This window comes from Trichechus manatus, unplaced genomic scaffold, assembly GCF_000243295.1.
Source record: "Trichechus manatus latirostris isolate Lorelei unplaced genomic scaffold, TriManLat1.0 scaffold00127, whole genome shotgun sequence".
Lineage (NCBI taxonomy): Eukaryota > Metazoa > Chordata > Mammalia > Sirenia > Trichechidae > Trichechus > Trichechus manatus.
This window is the reverse complement of record NW_004444063.1, coordinates 129,398-150,997: the sequence shown is the minus strand read 5'-3', so window position 1 is coordinate 150,997 and position 21,600 is coordinate 129,398. Positions and strand designations below refer to the sequence as shown.

Sequence of the window (21,600 nt, the reverse complement as noted above, 5' to 3'; positions counted from 1 at the left end):
ACGTATATATACAAACACACACACACTCATACATATGCCTCAGCCTAGTATCACATGCTTGGGCCCAGAGTTGCAGCATCCCACCATTCCCTCCCCTAAACTTTTCTCCCTTCATTCACTCCAGAAGTGATTTTAACCCAGATGCTCCCACCCCTATGCTATCAAGTCCCAGTCCTCAGCATGCTCAGTTCTTGATCCCAGCCAATGCTGATGAATTCTCTTCTTCCCACCTATACAACACGGCGGTATATTCTTACTCTCTTGTCTAAGCCCAAGTTCTAAGCCAGTCTTTTCATCCTACCAGGAGTGAAAAATCACACACGCACACACACTTATACACATATACACACGCTTAAGATACTTCCTGCTGGAAAGCACTCATCAGTAAATGGTCTTCCTTTAAGCATAAAGTGGTTGATTGCTCCAAGAGCAAAGACTGACTCCAGCTTCCACCCTCCTTTAAGCTTCAGCTCCTATTAAAACCACACAGGGTTTCAGGAATCCCCACACAGCCCAACTGAGGTGAGTCAGCCTTCAGGGTTTCATGATCTAACAAGAGGTGTGCAGCCAACCAAATTCTCCCCATAGTCAATGTCAATTTACTTGTGCCCCTCCCACCAGGCCTGAAGCTCTACCTGCTGAACAAAGAAGCCTTCATCTGTGTCCAGAGTTCCAGTGACATTCAAAGTGACCCATATTTAAGATTCAAATGAGTCACTAACCATAGATGTTGTGAGAAACTATGGGCCAGGCAGAATCCTTGCTCTTTCCTAAAGAAATATACAGAAATGGCCATCTAAGCCATTTTCTACATAAGCTACAGCAGAATCAAAACACATCAAACTAATCAACTTCGTCAAACCACCAGATTTCTGGTTCAGTCATTTTATTAATTTCACATACTCTCTTGTTATTATTAAACACACTCATATGAACCACTACTGGAGCCCTGTTGAACCCACTGCAGTGAATGATTCCTCTAGCCTAGCAGGTAAAAATGTCAGCAACCTCCTCAACAGCCCACAGAAAGTATTGGAAGTTAGCTCAGATGTACCTCATATTCTCACAGATAGCCACTGATTCCATTCAAGAAGTCATACATGTGAGATAGTCAAAACTCATAGCCATAAGAAAGATAGACATAGCTCTCCTAGATGGCCCTTCCTTCCTGGGATCTCTGCCTCTCTTTTCCCAGGCCTAGACCATTACAGAGCCCCAGTGGCACAGTGGTTAAGAGCTCAGCAGCTAACCAAAAGGTTGGCAGTTTGAATCCACCAGCCATTCCCTGGAAACCCTATGGGGCAGTTCTACCCTGGCCTATAGGGTCGCTATGAGTTAGAAGCAACTTGATGACAATGGGTTTGGGTTTTTGTTTTGGTTTGGTTTAAACCATTATAGTGGCCTCCTACCTGCTGTTCCCTATTCCAGATGCTCTCCCTCCAAGTGCTTCCTGCACACCATTGCCAAACTGATCCTTCTAAATGGTTGCTTTGATCTTGTCTTTTAGATCCTCACTATCTACAGAGCCCTAGATGTTCATGGAAGTCTCTTCAGGAGCCGTGAGGGTTATAAGCCAGAGGCTCATTCAGAGCCCTCTGCTTCCACTTGTTTTACATGTTGAGTGTCCATGTAAGATTCCCTTTCAAACGACTCTATAGCTAAAAAGCTGAAAAAACACCAGCCTAGAGGACAGAGATGACGCTTGCCTACTATTCAAGGTCCTCCTTAACCTGCATCGAACCTAATGCTTGTCTTATCTCTCACTTACTCAAACTTTACTGAGTATCTATTATGTACCAAGAAGATGAACCATCTACTGCAAATAGATTCCCCCTTTCTCTCCCTGTATCATAATCTAAATACCTGTTCTTCAAGGACCAGTTAAGCTTTACCTCCTCTATGAAGCCCTCTGAATATTTCAGTCCTAAGTGATGTCTTCCTTCCCTTAATTTCCCTGGTATTTCTGACCTATAAATCAATCGGCACATAGAATACTGTCTTGTGTTTGATTACTTTTTCAAAGTACAAATCTAACTACAGACCCCCCTCACACTAGATTTGACATTCCTGGAGGAAAAGGACCATGTCTCTGAGGACTCTTTGTATGACTTAGCCTGCCCAGGATAAAGCTATGCCCATCGCAGACCCTCACTATCTATCACCAATGAACTCTGATCTGAAAATGCTTCACTTGTTCTTGCAGGTGACATATATTAAAACAGAGTGGGAGCCTGTCCCAACCACTTCCCCCAACCCCAACAATAAAAAAAAAATGAAAGTAAGGTTGGCCTTCAGAGTTAAGTAATCATAATATACATAAAATATGAATTGTAAATATTATAAAAATGTGTAAGCTCTAAATACTAGGCTCTGTTCTCATGTCACACCACCTCCAAAGCCTTTTCTCCTGCCCTCCCCTATCTTTTAACTTCTAGATCCACATGTCCAATGTCTTACATGACTTCTCCTCCTAGATTTTGTACAGGTACCTCATACTCAACATATCCAAAACTGATATTGTCCACCCTCCTTCAAGCTTACTCTGCTTTCTGTATTCTCTATCTCAGAGGCATAAGCAACCATCCACTCACCTCTCCAAGCCAGAAACTGAGATGTCATCCTTGATATCTTCTTCTTACTCTTGCTCACATATAGTCCTATCAGTTCTGGCCTTTAATATCTCTTCACCCTTTCCCTTCTCACAGTTACTACTACCACAACCTCAGTGCAGGCCACCATGGTCTCTTACCTGGGTTACTACAATAACCTCTTTCCAGAATCCAGAGTGACCTTTATAGAACGTCAATGTGATCGAGGCACGTTCTGCTTGAAGCCTCTCACTGGTTCCCCTCTAAACTCAGAATAAGTCACAAAGACTTAGCCTGGCACTTCATAATCCAATTATTGCCTTAAACACTACTCATTACCATAGTATTAAAATACTTGCAATTGCCTAAATACACTAGGCTCTTATGCCTGATGCAGCTTTGTCCGTGTAAAAAACACTGTCTATCTCCACCCACTCTCCCATGTGTCTAGCTAGTTTCTACTTGCCCTTCAGGCCTCTTCCTAGAAGCCTTCCCTATCATTCTCCACTATCCACTAGATTAGATTTCCCTCTTCTGCGTTCCCACAGGACTCTGTGCTTTCCTCTGTATTATAGTAATTACCTCTTACTTATCTGTCTCCACTACTCAGTGTGTGCTTGTAAATGTTTAACAATTGGTTGGGGGAGGGAGTCTTAATTTGTAGCATTTGCCAATTTCCCACCATGACAAATTTCAAACTACCAATGTGATATCACAGAAACATGTGGAGTTGGGTAGCGGTATGCAGCCACATTATACCATTTTATAGTATTTCCACCATACAGATTCAATAGACATAACTTCAAAGGCAGAAATAATAGTAAAATAATTAGGAAGTGATGATTTTTGAGAATTTATTACATTTTAAAATAGAATTCATTTATTTATAAGCTTATATAATTTAATTTTTAATAATGGCTGTGTTTAATAAGCAGCTCACAAAATTCTGAAAAATTAACAATTGGCTCTTGCAAGTGGGTGGGTGTTTGCTCCAGCACATCACTGCCCCCACTAGAATGTGAGCTCCATGAGGTCCAGGATGGTGTCTTATTTCTTTCTGTATTCTTAGTCTCTGACACATAATAGGTGTCTAATAAATTAACTAAATGGATAGATAAAAAAGTGAAGTATAACTACTGACTATTCTGTCTTTCCTCACTTCCTCTGATTAAAATAATTATGGCTTTTCCCCCCCTCAACTTCCCTTCCTTCTCCCATTCTCTTCCTCCATCATCTTCCTTAGCCAGTCCAGTTGCCCACATTGGTAATACAGAATCAGGAGAATGGCAGGGAGAAATAACCAACATCAACTAGAGAAGAGAAAGGAGAGGAAGAAGGGTTCCTCCTTGCCGTGTCAGTTCTTAGGCTCTTTCCATTGCTGAGGAAAATTCAGGCAATGAGTGGAAATGAAGGGACGCTAAAAAAGATGCCAGCAGGACAGGAGACAGAAAAGCCTCTGCACAGCTGTACAGCCTGACTGTGCATAAGTGTTTGGGGGGATTTGACAAATGAGTAGCTCTAGAGAAACCAGGGTATAAGAGAATGAGGAGGAGAGGAAAGGGAAGTCTGAGAAATGTTCCTGAAGGTTATAAACTACATCCCCTCTGAAAGTCTTCATGAAAGGCAAATAAAATTCAGACAGCCATGAACTGTACTTCTTTAGAGTTGACCCCGTACAGATACTGGACCGCATGGGGCCCAAGCACATTACGTTCAAGCTACAGATGAGACAGAGTATAGAGAGGCAAAGTCACCTAAAGAAGGACAAATAACTTTGACCCAGAGTAAGACTATGCTGAATGCATTAAAATCCCTCAAAAAAGAAAGTATCCTTTAGAAAGGGATAATTGAAAAATAAGAATCAGACAAAGAAAGTCCTTGGTTCAACCCGTCTGTCTTAGTCATCTAGTGCTGTTATAACAGAAATACCACAAGTGGATGGCTTTAACAAAGAGAAATTTATTCTCTCACATTCTAGGAGGCTAGAAGTCCATATTCAGGGTGCCAGCTGCAGGGGAAGTCTTTCTCTCTCTGTTGGCTCTAGGGGAAGGTCCTTGTCTTCAATCTTCCCCGGTCAAGGAGCTTCTCAGTGCAGGGACCCCGGGTCCAAAGGACACACTATTCTCCTGGCTCTTGTTTCTTGCTGGTATGAGGCCTCCATGTCTCTCTGCTCACTTGTCTCTTTTGTATCTCAAAAGAGATTGACTTAAAACACAACCTAATCTTGTAGATTGAGTCCTGCCTCATTAACATAACTGCCTCTAATCCTGCCTCAATAACATCATAGAGGTATAATACATAGGAAAATCACATTAGATGACAAAATGGTAGACAATCACACAGTACTGGGAATCATGGCCTAGCCAAGTTGACACACATTTTTGGGGGTCACAATTCAGTCCATAACACCATCCCACAATATCTAGGAAAGAAAATGATTTAATCATCAGACCTAGTCATTTGGCTCAGCCTCAGGTCACATCCCTGTTGTGGAGCTTGACCATAACTCAGTCCCTACCTCACTATACAGCCTTTTGATCAATTTGATCTACCCCATGGATCTCTTTCAGGGAGAAACAAAGTGGTAGCAGGCCCTCAAGAATATCTTGCCATTAATAGTTTTCACTGCAAATAAATAAACTGGCACTCTGACTGTTGTGCTTTAGGTTCTCATGAGTTCATCAGCATGACTCTGCTTTTCCAAGTTGGGCAGCACTTCCAAGTTAAGACAGGATTTCTGAACCTGTGGGGCTCTGGGAAAACTAGAGATCTAGTACGTATCTCAATCCTAAAGTTCAAGGCCAATATGACCAAATTTAGATTTCTACTTCCAGTTTAATGAAGGACCTTGCACTTGATGTCCAGGCAACAGGATTCAGGACTTGATGGTGCAATCCTGCCATCAATAGACACCATCTACACACAGGCTGCCATAGAGCCAGATACTTTTCATAGTCTTTCAGTGGTATCACTTTTGTTCACAGCATCAGGTTGACTCACTGCAATAGCCCACAGGGAGACAAAGATACGCATCAGTAAACTAAAACTCATCAGTAACAGTTATTAGCAGTTGCCATTTACTGAAAGTTGACCACATATTAAGCACTTTACCTCTATTATCTCATTTTATCTTCGGAACAACCCCATGAGGTAGGGGCTATCATCTCCTGAGGCACTGAGATAAAATTTGTCCAGAAGTCCCACATAGCTAGTAAGTGGAGAACTGGCACTCAAATTCAGCTCTATCTAACTCCACGAGCTATGCTCTTAATAACAATGCCCACTGACTTAGGATAATGTCTACAGATCATCAGGCCAAGGGGCACTCAATCCTTATCTCTCATGCTCAGGGTTCTTCACTTTGTGGCCAAATAAGCCAAAGGGGTGGGGGTGGGGGGTGGAATGAATGCTCTAGGGTCCGTGATATAGCCCTTCCTCATTCCACTGGTCATGGGAAACTGCAGTGGTTATTGGAGTCGATACTATTAATTGTACTGAATTTGGAATTTCCGATTTCATACAAGCCAATAACAATTCATCAAAGTCAGCTGGCAGTTGCTGCCATCCCTATAATGTGCTCCTTCATAAATAAGCTCAAGAATAGGTATGTTACTAATCACATTCCTAAGGGCCCAATTTACAGACTGCTTTCTTCAAAACCCAGGGGAAAAAACTCTTAAGCGGGTTGTCTAAAAATGTAAAAACCTAAGAGAAATGCTTGAGCTCAGACAGAATTAGACAAGGAAAGAGAAAGACTAAAAGAAAATATGCCCCTCATTATGTGGCAGTTTGGAAGCCAAGCTTATAGAGAGCTGAGCTCTTCCATGTGTGTGGTTTTGATAGACTATAATAGATATTCATAAGTTAATAAAAGTTCAGGGAAGTTGTGCTGAAACAGACTGAAAATCCTTATATATTATAAAAAGTTACAGAATTCTAATTTAAGAGACACTGAACTTATTTAATATGAAAAAAACCTAAGAATAAAGTATGTTCAAGTTATTTTTTTACATAGTTTATTAATGCTCTGTTCAGTTTAGCCTAGTTTTAGGATTCATCCAGAAATTGAAAGAAAAAAAAAATTAGGTCAGTTCTAGTGGCAAATTTCATCAAATAAAGCACTTGCTTTAGAGAACTTATACAAAAATGTTCTTGTCTGGATCTGTCTGAATAATCTAAAACTTAGCAAGCAAAATCCTCAAAACCCAAATCTGGGTGTGGGGAAATTAAGACGTTTCTTTCACTGACTGTTTTTGCAGTTGGAAACCTTACTATGCAAAAAAAGTATTTCCAAAATGGAAAATTTGGTTTCAATTATCATGGTTGAAATGCACATCTGCTTCAGGCAGCAGTGATGCCCAAAAATTTCTACAAAAGTTTCTACCCGTGACTTCTGAGGGTTGGGGGAGGACTAAGGGACTTTACAGTGTGAATAGAGAAAGTCTATGTGGCTCAACACTTGCACTTCCCTGGGTCTTGCCAGCATTTTACCTGGCATTGCAAAACTCAGCATGTGGAGACCATCAACTTTCTAGGTCATGTCTTTGAAAAATATAATCTACCTACTCTTGGATCAAGGGTGAAAAGATAAGCTCCTTTAGGCTCAGAAGCTCCCTGAGGTCCAGGAACAGGCTCTCCTCATTAAGGACAAGTCATTCATTTCCACTTGCTCCCTGTGGGGACTTCTCATACAAATTTATGGCATAGTGCTGGGCATTAAGGTGGTACACATGCTACCACTCTCAAGTAGAGGCATCTCTATGCTTCTGATGAAAAAAAAAAAAAAAACCCACAATTTTAAGAAAAATGGACAACCAACTTCCCCTTTTTACAATGCTTCTTCCAAAAGTTGTGCTTCTTTGCAACTTCTGCAGACCTGCCAGAAGCTGGACCTGCAAGTTTTATTTAAATCCTGCAAGTTTTATTTAAATCCATCCACAAGGCTGATTTTAAGAACTGAAATATTATTCCAATAGCAAGGGCACCTGCCATTTTCAATGTCTACCTGCTCTACACACACACACACACACACAATTTATACTTGTAGTAGCTGACAGTCAGAGACTCTTTTCCTTTATAAAACAGAAGACAAAGTCACCTTCCGCCAGCTAATAAAGCCATAGTGATTCTGCCACAGAGGGAACTGTAGAAGACTTAGCATCAGGAGGTATAGTAGAGAGCTGGGGAGATAGGGTGAGTGCAAATTCACAAGTTCTTCTTAAGATTTTGGCCTGAACAAAGGTGATATCCAGCTCATGGTTCCAAACCACTAAAGCATGCCTCAGGGTGTCTATAAAAAAAAAAGAAGAGTAAAGTAGATTTTGGTGAAACCTAGAAGAAAAAATGCCCAGCCCTCTGTGGTATTTTACTGTGAGGAGATAGTTTAGGTAAGAAGCAGGATGATAGCCTGATAACCTCTCCCTAATTTTCTCGTGGGAATAGTCCCTCATAATCTGCTTGGGGTGACACACTCAGGAAAACCCTAAAATATGCCTTGGTTAATATCTCAACAGTGGGTCATAGGGTATCACAGGGCAATAGACAGACACCAATGATAACAGAAGCTACCATTTACTGAGTGTTCAACTCCATGACAGAAAAACTTTACCAGGCATTTTACATATATTATCTCATTTAATCCTCACAACTCTAAGAAGTATAGGTAGTTATTACCCTCCTTACCCAGAAGAGAAAAATTAGTTCTGAAAAATGGTGACACACTCAAGGTCATACAGCTTATAAAGTAGATTCGCTATTAGTTCTGTGTTACTCCAAAGACTGTGCTTTTAACTAACAGCCTTTCACGGTAGAAGTTCTTTTCATACCCTCATGGCAAAAAAAGAAAATTGCCCATTAGAAATCTCTTGACTTAAGATTTGTAATGCTTAAAAACAGCCCCAATTAAGCCTTAGTGGGTTAAGTACGAAACAAGCACCAGATTCAGGATCCCTCCAGTCTCTGGAGGTTGGCCATGTGATCCTAGGCCAGTCATTCAGCTTCACTGGCCCTGAGTTTCCTAGGGAACTTGTAAAACTAGACTACTTTCCCCCTGCTCTGCCCCTACCTCAAAGCATTCCATGGGGTCAATTACCCATACTGAGGTAATAAGGTTGATATTCAAGGATGAATCTGTTTGCCAAAGTTTTCAATCTTCTCTCTCACCAGCTTTCTTTTTAATTATCAGAGCTGTCCATAGAAGTTATCAGTTAATCAGCAGATAATTATCCAGCACCTACTACATGTGCAGCCCCACAGTGGTCAATGAGGCATATTCAGACGTACAAGGCATCGTCTTTGCCCTTGAGGACCTGCTTCCAAGTTCGGGGGACCTGTAAGATATGTGAAACAAAAGCGCGGAAAGATATGGAGGTCCTATTATTCAGCATCCAACTATGAAATACAAACCAGAGGTATTGAAATAGGAGGCACATCAGCCAGGACTAGAAAATCTGAGATTTCCAAGCTAAAGTGGAATTTCATGACATGCTTGACAGATGGATAACTTCTAGATTAGAGGAAGGGAAAGGCATTCCTGGCAAGAGGAACTCTAGGAGCTAAGGCTCTGAGGCTGGAAGTAGTATTGTACTGGGCAAGAGCCTACTAGAACTGAGAGGGGGTGTGGGTGAACAGTGGGAATGGAGACAGGAGCCAGATTTCAGAAGACTTGAATGCCTGGCACTATAAGCCAATCTTGGAGTGGGAACAAAAGGCAGTGAGCTGGGTGACCTGGTGAACATTGGAAACTGCTCAGTTTGAATTTCTTGTCGTGTCTCTGCCTCCAGCAGATGTACTTAGCACCTGTGGGCTAACCAGAAGTAGAGGAAAAGCAAAAGAACATATGCAACCAGGTGTTCTAAAGCCATCCCAGTTGAGAGGCACCAGGGTGTTGAAGAATGAGAGAGCTCCTTGGGGGTAGGATGGCATTACATTTCTGAACACAGAAATGCTGTGCCCAAAAAATGCTTGCAAAATAATACTTACATCACCTCTGATCAGCTGCTGCCAGTCCCACAAGGACCTTCCAGCCCCAATAAGCCATGAGTAATACAAATAGGTGGTCCAAAACAAAAAACCAAACCCATTGCGGTTGAGTCGATTCCAACTCATAGTGAGCCTATAGAACAGAGTAGAACTGCCCCATACAGTTTCCAAGGAGCAGCTGGTAGATTAGAACTGATGACCTCAAAAGATCAGGAACCTCCAAATCTCCATCACACCACCCCTACCCTTCTGCTAGTTACCCGACCAACAGGAGAAGGTGAGGACACTGCCCACCTCTGCCCCAGGTGTAGGAAAAAGGCCTTCAGATGATGTGCTGCCTGGCAGGCCACAAGGAGTTCAGCACTAAGCTCCTGTTGCAAAGAGCACCAGGGAGAGGTGTGCCAGCAGCACACTCAGTCTGAGCAGTCCCAGACTCTTCCTGTAGGAGTCATATCAACAAACATGATCCCTGGAGCTTCTTCAGACAGAGGAGAAGATGACACCCAACAATCACGCCAGTTCTAATAAGGTCTAGAGATGCTTAATGACCTCACTCTTTCCCAGGAGATGCAGGAGACAGGGGTAACCCATGCAAAGGAAAGTGTTCATTGAGGTACTCTCCAGACAGTGCTGACTTAGTTGAACTTGCTATCATTTAACCAGTCCGTTATTGTCTGCATCAAACAGGCATCTCCGATGCACCGCTGTGGCCCGACCCCTCCCTGCAGTCTTCTCTCCTCAAGGAAAATGGAAAGCCTTGCTCCCTACTAGCTGCAGACCCACAGAATGAAGAGGCTGGCACTCAAGAGATGTTTCAGCTCATCATAAACAGAGGGACCGATCCATCTCTGCCCTGCACTGATCACCTTTTCACAATGAAAAGATCAGATTCTGAGAGAATAGTTTGAAAATTTATATGCATGTGCCTGCCGGGAAATAAACCCTGGATACTCAGAAATACTTAAAATCCCTTCAGCTGATTCCTATTTCATAAGAAGCCCCTGCTAGGAACAAGAGTTCCTCGGAAACATACACCTTGCACTGCCATTCATAAACTTATCAATACAAATGAAACTCAATTCAGAGCAAGTGTCTGCTGTCTCCTGAATGGGTTTCTCCCCCTTTCCTAATTACGTGCGTGTACACAGGCACACTTCTAGGAAAGACACCAGCCAGACTTGCTTGCTGAAAATTTCACCACTTCACTGTGAAAATGCAAGCACTCTGTGCCAGGCCAGCCCTGCTCTGACATCAAAAACATCCCCCACCAAAGAAAAACCATCTTGCGAAAGGAGCCAGGAAAAGGAAACGCCTCCTTGAAACGGCTTGAGAAAGGTAACCGTGATTCAGCCCGTGCTGAAACTATTCCCCAACACTAGCCAGGAAGTCCCTTCTCTTAGGGTGCTCCGCTACCCAGCAAACCGATTCTTGCCTTTGCGGAAGCCGGCTCTCTGGAGAGTCAAGCTCTAGAAAGGGTGGGTTTGGAAAGGGGCTTCCCTGCTCTGACTCTGCTGCCCCTTGGGATTCATCAGTGGCCAGGTGTTCCAACCCTGCCCAGCAAATGCAAACACAAAAGCTGGCGGCTGCACCGCGAGCACACATTGACACACAACACACACTTAATACACACATACCTTTCACCCTCCATTGTGCGCGGCCCAGCCGGGGTGGTAGCCGCTGAACTCTGCATGCGCCCGGGGATCCTAGTCCTGTTCCCTAGTTCCCCTGCTTCTCTCGGTTTTCCCAGCGCACCAGCGGAGGATCTGATCAGCAACAGTGATTCAGCATGGCTGCAATTGAAACCTCCTCCCTCTCGATCCTCCTTCCTCTGACTTAGTCGCGGCAGCTTCTACCGCAGAAGCAGCAGCAGTAGAAAATGTCTTACCCAGAGCTCCCTGCAGCCCTTTCAGCTGCTAAAAGCAGCAACCCACTTGCTCCCCCTCCCCCGCAGGCTTGCCGCTCCTCGGTCTCCTAGGAACAGCGGCAGCTCCAGCTAATCAAGTGCGGTGCCACTTTTCCAGCTACCTCCGCATCTGCCTGGGCATCCCCAGACCAGCCAGCTGACCAGCTCCAGGGGCTCTCACCTCCTCTGCCTAAGCAGTAAAGACGCATGAAGTTCCTCACTAGCCCGAGAAATATTGGCCCCCACCCCCTCTCCTGCCCCATAGGCTATGAGACTGTCAACCTGGCCAGATTGCTGGAATGAGGAGGCCCCTCTGTGGCTTGCAGTGGAGTTTATCCACCTGGGGGAATTCACCCGAGGGTCGCAGGTCATGTTCCAATTCCTCCTCCCAAAATCTACAGTAGCTTTGAGAGTCTGCTAAATGGAGGGAAGTTAGGGAAAACAGCCTGATAGAACTGAGAACACAGACAGGGAGAAATTAGAAAAAGGGAGTTGGCAGAAATAGGTGAAACTGAAACACAACCTATTTGACCACAAGAGACCAAAGACTACTGCAGTAAAACCATAGCAATGAATACTGTATACATGTATTTCCTAGGCCACACTGAAAGATCACAAATTTCATAGCACAATGAAAAACCGCAAAATATCTTTCTTCAAGTCTGCTGTATTGAAATTTGACTTAAGCTCTGGCTCAAACTGCAGCTAAAGATCTCTCACACGCCCTGTACTCTCCAGCTACTGAGCCTTAACTCAGGCTAACTTAACTCCTCCTACCTGGAATGGCTTCTCCAATTCCAGCACCCTAGTTTTCTCTGGGAGGCCAGCTCATATCCCATCTCCTAATCAAACCTTCCCTGATCATATCAACAACAACCAATCACCTTCAAAATAGCCACAATATGTATTGTCCTCACTGCTCATCTCACACCTAATATATTGTCTTGGGTAATTACTTTTTCATATATTTTGTTTCCCAAACTAAAGCATAATCTTGTGGAAAGCAGGGGGCCAGTCTGTGTCTTCCAGCCACATCCAAGAGGCTTAGAGGAAATTGGGGCAATCAGCCACTGATGACTAATTAAATCAGCCACGAAAACTGGTTCAGAAGCTTCCTCAATGCCTCAGAAAAATCAGACAGGAGCATCTTTGTTCTGGGAAACTTTGGTGGGGTTCCACACTCCTATCATCTGGCTGGGTAAGACTTTCAACAATTCTTTTCCCCACTCTGCACCTCAGTCCCTCATCCATAAAATAGGGTCAGACTAGACAATCTCTAGAATCCCTTTCAGCTTCAAAATCATGATTCTAAAAATGTTTTCAAGATTCCATTTTTCTTCTCATTAATCTGTAAGACTGTTTAAGAAAGAAATTTTTGTTGGACTCTATAATGTTTTATAGAGCTTTAGTGAAGATAACATAATGTATGTGAAGGTAAGAGAAACTCTCAGTAAATCTATTATTGTTGTTATAATTTTGACCTGTTAAATTTCTTCATTGTCCCAGTGCCCTGAAACCAGGGGGGCAAGCGGAAAGGAGGAGCAGATATTGAGATAATAGAAACTAAGAGTAATTTAAACTTTACACAGCCTTCAGAGGTTGGGTGTTATTCTCAAAGATTAACTTCCGTAACACTTCAGTGTTCTCTTAGTTTAGGCCATTACTCAAAGTCACTCTTTCTCAAGTGAGAAGAGGCCTGAGTAATCTTATTTACACCCCACAGCCCTGTATCACTTCTTCCTTTTACAACAATACCCCTCGTATCTTTCTCCCTCTCTGTCCCTTCCTTCTCTAATAAAAATATCTACTTCAGATATTTCCTCTTGAGGTGAATCACAGGGACCAGGAGAAGCTGAACTTCACAAATAAGGAAACAGAATCCCACAACCATGCCAGAGTGCAGACATGCACCAGAAAGAAAACTGAGTGATTCATAACAAGGACGTAAGAATGAGTCCTCCTATGCATACACCTTTTTTCATAACATGACAGGAAAGGGGGGAAATACCACATCCAACAAACCAGAGAGAAAAGAAAAAAGATCAGAAAAGGAAATACTTAAGGATTAGGCATATCCAGGTTTCAGTATACAACTATTGAGAGCCAATCTAAGAATCCTACAGAATTCCTTTTGCAGCCTACTTTTGCGTTGATAACCAATGTCACTATAATTCATGTGTAGAAACCATATGACTACCACCTGCACACTTACTCTATCCAGTGAGAGGCAGACAGAACAGGTAACACTTAGAGAAGGTCATATAAAAAAGAAAGATCATCTAGCAAAACTACTGGCAGAGCTGAGCCCAGAATCAAAATCTCCAGACTCTTCAGGGCAAAGTTCCTACCCCAGTCATCTCTAGATTCAAAGCTACATTTTACATTTCTACCTTATTATCCAAATGTTCTCTAGGCCACAGCCTGAATCTGTTGGTCCAGGCTAATTTTCCTGGACTTCAGATTAACGAGAGCTGCCACTGAATTCTCTCAGTAGAAGAGAGTCAAAGGAACAAAAGTGGTCTGCCTGGAAGAAAAGGTCCTGTTCTCAGATTGCTCAGCAATAGCACACTATCTCCCTTCTCACCCTCCTTTCCATACCCAAGGCTTCTTCCATAGCTCATCAATAGTATTTAGTGGCCCCAGCTCTCCATCCCAAAGTAATTTACCCAGCCATCTACACCAACTTCGTTCAGAATCCTTAGCTCTACGTGGCTTGGGAAGAAACTGTGTTGGAAGAAACTGTGTTGGAAGGAGTTTTTTTAGCTGAGTTCGGTCTAGAAAGTTCTCTTTTCCACACTCCATCTCTGCACAGGGAGCCAGTGCATCACGGTTTATCTGAAGACAGTTAGGGCGATCATTCTTGTGTCTCTTTTCCTCTTTTCACTGCTTTTATCTTCCTTCTCCAGAACTTCAGTTTCTCACATTTGCTGTACAGCGGTCCCACACCTGGCTGTGCATTAGAACCATCTGCCCACCTGGTTAAAATTACAGGTGTCAGGGGCTCAAAAGGCATGAGAAAACTTTTTTGTTTTCTTTTTTTTTTTTTTTCAATTGTGCTTTAAGTGAAAGTTTACAGCTCAAGTTAGTTTCTCATTCAAACTTTATACACACATTGTTATGTGACCCTAGTTGCTATCTGTATAATGTGACAGCACCCTCCTCCTTTCCACCCTGGATTTCCTGTGTCCATTCAACCAGCTCCTGACCCTCTCTGCCTTCTCATCTCACCTCCAGGCAGGAACTGTCCATTTAGTCTCATGTATCTACTTGAACTAAGAAGTACACTCTTCACGAGTATCATTTTATGTCTTAAAGTCCAGTCTAATCTTTGTGCGAAGAGTTGGCTTCAGGAATGGTTTTAGTTCTCGGTTAACAGAGAGTCTGGGGGCCATGTCTTCTGTGGTTCCTCCAGTCTAAGTCAGACCATTAAGTCTTGTCTTTTTACTAGAATTTGAGTTCTGCACCCCACTTTTCTCCTACTCCATCAGGGACTCTCTGTTGTGTTCCCTGTCAGGGTGGTCATTGGTGATATCTGGGCACCATCTAGTTCTTCTGGTCTCAGGCTGATGGAGTCTCTAGTTTATGTGACCCTTTTTGTCGGCATGGTTGAGTAAACTTTTTAGGGTTATGGAACTGTTCTACATCTTGATTGTGGTGCTACTTATACATGGCTGTATAAAACTACTACAGTTCATTAAACTGTACTCTTAAAATAGGTAAACTTTATTTTATGTAAATTATACCTCAATAAATCTGGAAAAAGAAAAAACCAATGTAGGGTCAAGTTCTACCTCACACCTATAGAATCAGGGTCAGAGGAGCAGAAAGTTTAATGAACTTCGTAGGTGACTGTAATGCATAGCCAAATGTAAAGACCACTTAGAACACTGAAAAGAGCACAGACCATTAATATCAGACAGACCAGGGTCCAAATGTACCTACCAGAAACATGACCCGAAGCAAGTTACTTTTTAAGTCTCAATTTTCTCATCTATAAAAAGGTGATAACAGTACTTACCTCCCACTGTTGTTAGGTTTAAATGTAAAAGTATATAGAGCACTTAGCAGAGAGCCCAGCCTGTAATAAGCATTTAGCAGCCATTCCAAACCCAAACCAAACCTACTGCCGTTGAGTCAATTTCAACTCATAATGACCCTACAGGACAGAGTAGAACTGACCCCTAGGGTTTCCAAGGCTATAAATCTTATGGAAGCAGACTGCTACATCTTTCTCCCATGGAGCAGCTGGTGGGTTTGAACCGCCAACCTTTCAGTTAGTAGCCGAGCGCTTAGCCACTGGATCACCAGGGCTCCTCAGTAGCCATTAGCAGCTATTATTTTTATTGTCCATGCCAATGCTATCAAACAAAAGCTCTGTGAACCCTTGGTGCTGGGATCAAGAAGAAAATCAGCAAAGGTACATATGCCAGGGAGCACAGTCCTGGGCCTCTCACAGAGCCATTTTCATATCTCCAGAGATCACTATTACCAACAGGTCGGCAAGGACTAGATAAGAAGCAGAGCTAAGTTAAGGCCCACCCACGCCTGTAGCACCAAAACGTACCCTCAGATTCTGGCCACTTGCTGAGTAGACTCTCTCTATAGCTCCTTAGGGTCCCCTATCCTCTCACCCCTGCCAGGACACCAGGCAGAAACTGAAAAGGAACTTGAGGCCCCAGAAAAGTCAGTAGATAACTGGGACAACTGCTTATCCAGAGTAAAGCCTGGCTTCCCTCAGGATGCCTCCTCTGAGGGTAGAAGACTTCATGCCCTGGAGCAGATTTAAGAGTGTAATCATTCATGCCATTTGTATTCCACTTTAAAGCTTCACATCCATCATCTCCTTTGACTTAAGATAACACCCTCTGAATAGTAATCGCTTCCATTCCCTGAACATTTACTCTGAGCCAGACTCTGTACTGAACATTTCACATGTACCCTCTCATTTAATACAACAACTCTGTGAGAAAGGACTATTATCCCTATTTTAAATGTGAGGAAACTGGGCTTGAACAAGTCCCTATAGGTAGTAGATGGTGAAGCTGGAATTTGAACCCAGATTTGCCTGACCTCAGAGCCTACTGTTAACTACTGTGCAGAGAAGGCACTACCCTTGTTGTATTACCTCCATTTTAGAGATAAGCCAACTGAGGAAGGATGCAACTGAGTGAGAAAAGAAGCAACGGGCTTAAGATCACCCAGTGAGTTGGGGGCAAGGCTGGGTGTGGAATCAGACTCTGAGATGCCTGGTCTAATGCCCTTTCTACTTCACCTCTGGATGAAAAACAGCATCTGAGCCCCTACAAATATTACACACAGGCTGGCATCTGAGGCTTCCAAACACCTACTATAATAAAGTCCTTTCACCTGGATTCCTTTGTCCCCTAACTTAACAACCAGGCTTAGCCAAAAATTGCTGCTGGGGAAAGCTTGAGGAGCACCACTGGACACCAACAGAGTTAAAGAAAAGCCAGAACAACCACAGCAGCAAGCAGTGTGCTTAACACAAGCCAATACAATGCAAACACTTATCTCCCAGGGTCTTCCTAAGAATTCCTCTCTCCAATCTGTAACTTGCAACTGGTGCCCTCTGCTGGTAAACGTGTGAATTTCTTCATAACAAACCACAAACAGGTTGCCACTGAGACAATTTTAACTCAAAGCAATCCTATAGGACAGAGTAGAACTGCCCCCATGGGGTTTCCAAGGCTGTAAATCTTTACAGAAGCAGACTGCCACATCTTTCTCCTGTGGAGTGGTTGATGGGTTCAAACAGCTGACCTTTTGGTTAATTATTACACGACTGGTTTAGGAAGGAAAAAAAAAAATTCACAGAATGTTCTATTCAAGAATGAGTATTAATTCTCTCATACAACTTTCTTCAGGAATATGCAACTTTAAATTGACCGTATTGATCCTCCATCAGATGGCTCTGTCTCTTCCCTCCAGATCTTTCCTTCCTGGGTGCAAAGGATATGGGGCTATTTTACATGAAAAGGAAAAATCGCCCCAAAGTCAAGAATACAGAGGTAATGTGTATGTGGGTGAAGTCAGGTTTGCACACCTAACAGGTACACAGAGTTGAGTCAGGCACATGCTTTAAGTCACGTAAAACCCATGTGCGAGTATGTTCAAACATGCTGGTCAATATCTACCTTCATACAATTTCATGCTTATAATTCAAATAAGTTTCACTGGATACCTACTCTGTCTATGCAAAGGGCTGTTGTACTAGGAGGATACGGCATAAATCCTATATGAATATAATGCCAAAAAAGCTTAAAAGCTGGTTGGGGAAATTAAACATGGACATAACAGTGGTAAAAAAAATAAGAGACTTAAGAAAAGTGCAGAAAAGATACTATGGGAACTCAGTGGAAAAACAGAGAACTTCTAGTTTTGGGAAGGAGGGACGAGGACGCAGGAATAAGAAAAAAGTTAAGAATTTAATAAATAATTCTATGGAGTTTTAAAACGCATACATCCTTGTAAGTAATTGCCACAACTAGGTAATGTCAATTACCCATAGTTTCATTAAATTTTTAAAGATAGTTTAAAAGGTTTCATTTTTTAATCCCACTACTTTAATATGCTTAAATATCATATTACATTAAATAATACATAGCATATTTTTAAATTCTGCTTTTTTCATACATCCAAACTTTTCCCACATTTCTCTAATCTTCATTTTAATAGCAGCAAAATATTTCACCTTTTGACAGAGCACAATTTAGTAAACATATCTCTAATGTTTGACATTTAGATAGTTTCCCGTTTCTTGCTATAGACAATGCTGGAATGATAATTTTTGTGTAAAGACTGTTTTGTTTTCATTGAATTATTTTCTCAGGTTAAAATGCTAGTAACAGAGTCCTAGAGCCTAAAAATGTGAATACTTTTATGGTTGTTTCTAAATAAAGCTATATTGCACTCTCCTTGTTCTCCATTTTTCCCAGCCTAATGGAGAAGCTATTGTCTGCAATTTCATTTACAAAAGCACAAAAAAAGTGTGGCAAAAACCAATTGGAGGGAAGCAAACAAATAGCTCCTCCAGTTGAAAAGAATAAGCCTTCAAGCTCATAGATATATTAGAGATTTGAGAGGACCTAGCTGTGACTCTAAAGTATGGAATAAAGTAGAAATTCTGAAGAGATATAAGTCAAATGGGCATTTTTTCCACAATAGCTCTTCTGTGACCCAAGTCTCACCTCTGTACCCAAATCTCCTTATTACAAGAGCAGGACAGAATAACTTCTTTCTCAGGGGAGAAATACAGAATTTGCTAAACATGCCATTGCAAAAAGTTTACCAAAATAATGCGTTTTTTTTTCCTAATAACATCCTGACATACTTAGACCTGTCATGGGTTGCCATTGCTTCTAGTAGTTATGCTTCCTTTCTCCCTAATTAATCATTTATGGTGTCTATGTCAACAATTGTCTTCATTTGGATCATTTTGAAGACCTATTTATAGGTCTTTTTGTCATAAATTTCACTTAAAAAAGATTTATATGATGGCAGTGAGCCTCCTCATGCTCAACACTGCTCGAAGCTGTTCAAAACTGCTAGAAGCTACAATAATGAAAAGACCTTTTGGAGAAAGGAAAGGAATTAACAAAGCAGAAACAGCTCAGAAGGGCTCTCCACTAGACACAGGCTGGCTGACTTATGTGATGGGTTGCCCAAAAGTGTACCCTCTCCCCACCACTTGATGTTTCCACTTAACTTGGTTACACTTGGAAAAAAAAAAAAAAAAAACGCTACCTGTGTCAGGGTTCCCCAAGAACACCACTACATTCAGAGATTTGTTAGGAGGACTCACAGAATTCAGCACAGCTAAGTACTATACTACCTACAGGCATGACTTATTACAGCAACTTAATATTACAGCAACATCATATGGGAAAAAATGCACAGGTGGAGTCTGGAGGAATCCATGTGGAGGCTTCTTTATGCTCTTCTCCCTCCCATGAGGGATTACACAGAATGCACTCTTCCCCCAGCAACAAAAATGCAACGAGTGTATCATGTTTCTACCTGGGGAAGCCCACTAGACTCAGTACCCAAGGTTTTTATTGGAGGCTGGTCATATAATAAGAAGCCCTGGTCATGCAGTGGTTAAAGCGCTCAGCTGCTAACCGAAAGCTTTGTGGTTCAAACCCACCAGCCGCTCCAAAGGAGAAAGATGTGGCAGTCTGCTTCCGTAAAGATTACAGCCTTGGAAACCCTATAGGGCTGTTCTATTCTGTCCCATAGGGTCACTATAAGTTGGAATTGACTTGTTGGCAATGGGTTTGGTTTGGATTTTGGTCACATAGACACCCTCTGCCTAGCATGTATCAAAATTCCAGGCTCCCAGAAAGCAAGCAGGTGTTTAGCGTAAATCATATTGCTTGCACAAACAATCCAGGCACAGTGAACCACACTTATTAGTTAGGGAATGGTGGGAACACTCCCAAAATCCAAGTTCCCAGAGAGTAGCCAAGGGCCAAGCATGAAAGCAGGCTCTTCTATCTTCTATCAGGCCCGATATGTTAACTCTTTTCTGCATACCACCAATTAAAGATTCATTTTGGCCAAAAATATCATCTCTTAAAAAAACATATACCTGTGACATAAATGAAGAGATTGTTGATCTATTACACCTTAATCAAAGTAGTTCTGATTGCTTTCCTCATAAATCTCATTAAAAGCAGCTGTACCAAAGGAATAGGAATTTTAATTTTTTAAAATTTTTTCCCATTCAAAAATTTATACATAGTTATGTGTCTCTAATTGCTCTCCCTATACTGTCATAGCACACTCCTCCTTCCCACCTGATTTTCCATGTCCATTCAACCAGCTCCTAATCCTCTCTGCCTTCCCATCTCACCTCCGGACAGAAGCTGCCCATTTAGTCTCTTGTATCCACTTGAGCTAAGAGGCACACTCCTCATGAGTATCACTTTATGTCCCACAGTCCAGTCCAATCCCTGTCTGAAGAGTTGGCCTTGGAAATTGTTTTAGTTCTGGGCTGAAAGTCTGGGGGCCATGCTTTCCACGGTTCCTCTAGTCTCAGTCAGACTCTTAAGTCTGGTCTTCTTACTAGAAATTGAGTTCTGCACCCCACCTTTCTCCTGTTCCATCCAGGCCTCTCTGTTGTGTTCCCTGTCAGGGCAGTCATTGGTGGTTGCCGGGAACCATCTAGTTCTTGTCTCAGGCTGATGAAGTCTCTGGTTTATGTGGCCCTTTCTGTCTCTGGGGCTAATACTTCCCTTGTGTCTTTGTTGTTCTTCATTCTCCTTTACTCCAGGTGGTTGGGACCAATTGATGCATCTTAGATGGCCACTTGCAAACTTTTAAGACCCCACCGCCACTCACCTAAGTAGGATACAGAACATATTCTTAATAAGCTTTGTTATGCCAATTGACCTAGATGTCCCCTGAAAGCATGGTCCCCAGACCCCTACTACTGTGTCCCTCAAAGTGTTTCATTGTAGTCAGGAAACTTCTTAGCTTTGGATTAGTCCAGTTGTGCTGACTTCCCCTGCAGTGTGTGTTGTCCTTCCCTTCATCTAAGATAATTCTTATCTTCTATCTAGTTAGGAAATAACCCTCACCCTAACTCCCCACCCTTGTAAACATCAAAAAATGTTTTCTTCTTTGTTTAAACCTTTTCTGAGTTCTTATAATAATGGTCTTATACAATATTTGTCCTTCTGTGATTGACTAAATTCACTCAGCATAATGACTTCCAGCTTCCTCCATGTTATGTTTCACGGCTTCATCGTTGTTATTTATCGCTGGGTAGTATTTCATTGTGTGAATATACCATAATTTGTTTCTCCATTCGTCCGTTGATGGGCACCTAGGTAGTTTCCATCTTTTTGCTATTGTGAACAGTGCTGCAAAGAACATGGATGTGCATATATCTATTCGTGTGATGGCTCTTATTTCTCTAGGGTATATTCCAAGGAGCGGGATAGCTGGATCGTACAGTACTTCCATTTCTAGCTTTTTAAGGAAGTGCCAAACCTCTTTCCAAAGAGGTTGTACCATTTTACATTCCTACCAACAGTGTATAAGTGTTCCAGTCTCTCCACAACCTCTCCAGCATTTATTATTTTGTGTTTTTTGGATTAATGCTAG

General features: G+C 42.3%; 1 protein-coding gene across 1 annotated transcript in view; it reads right to left on the bottom strand.

The window, feature by feature from the left end:
- KLHL3 (kelch like family member 3) overlaps nt 1–11,414 on the bottom strand; it is a 119,007-nt gene extending 107,593 nt beyond the window's left edge. Inside the window, exon 1 of the mRNA XM_004384689.1 lies at nt 11,204–11,414. Coding sequence (XP_004384746.1) covers nt 11,204–11,259 — 56 coding nt within the window. The 5' untranslated portion in view covers nt 11,260–11,414. The remainder of the gene's footprint in view (nt 1–11,203) is intronic.
- Nucleotides 11,415–21,600: the final 10,186 nt, after the last annotated feature.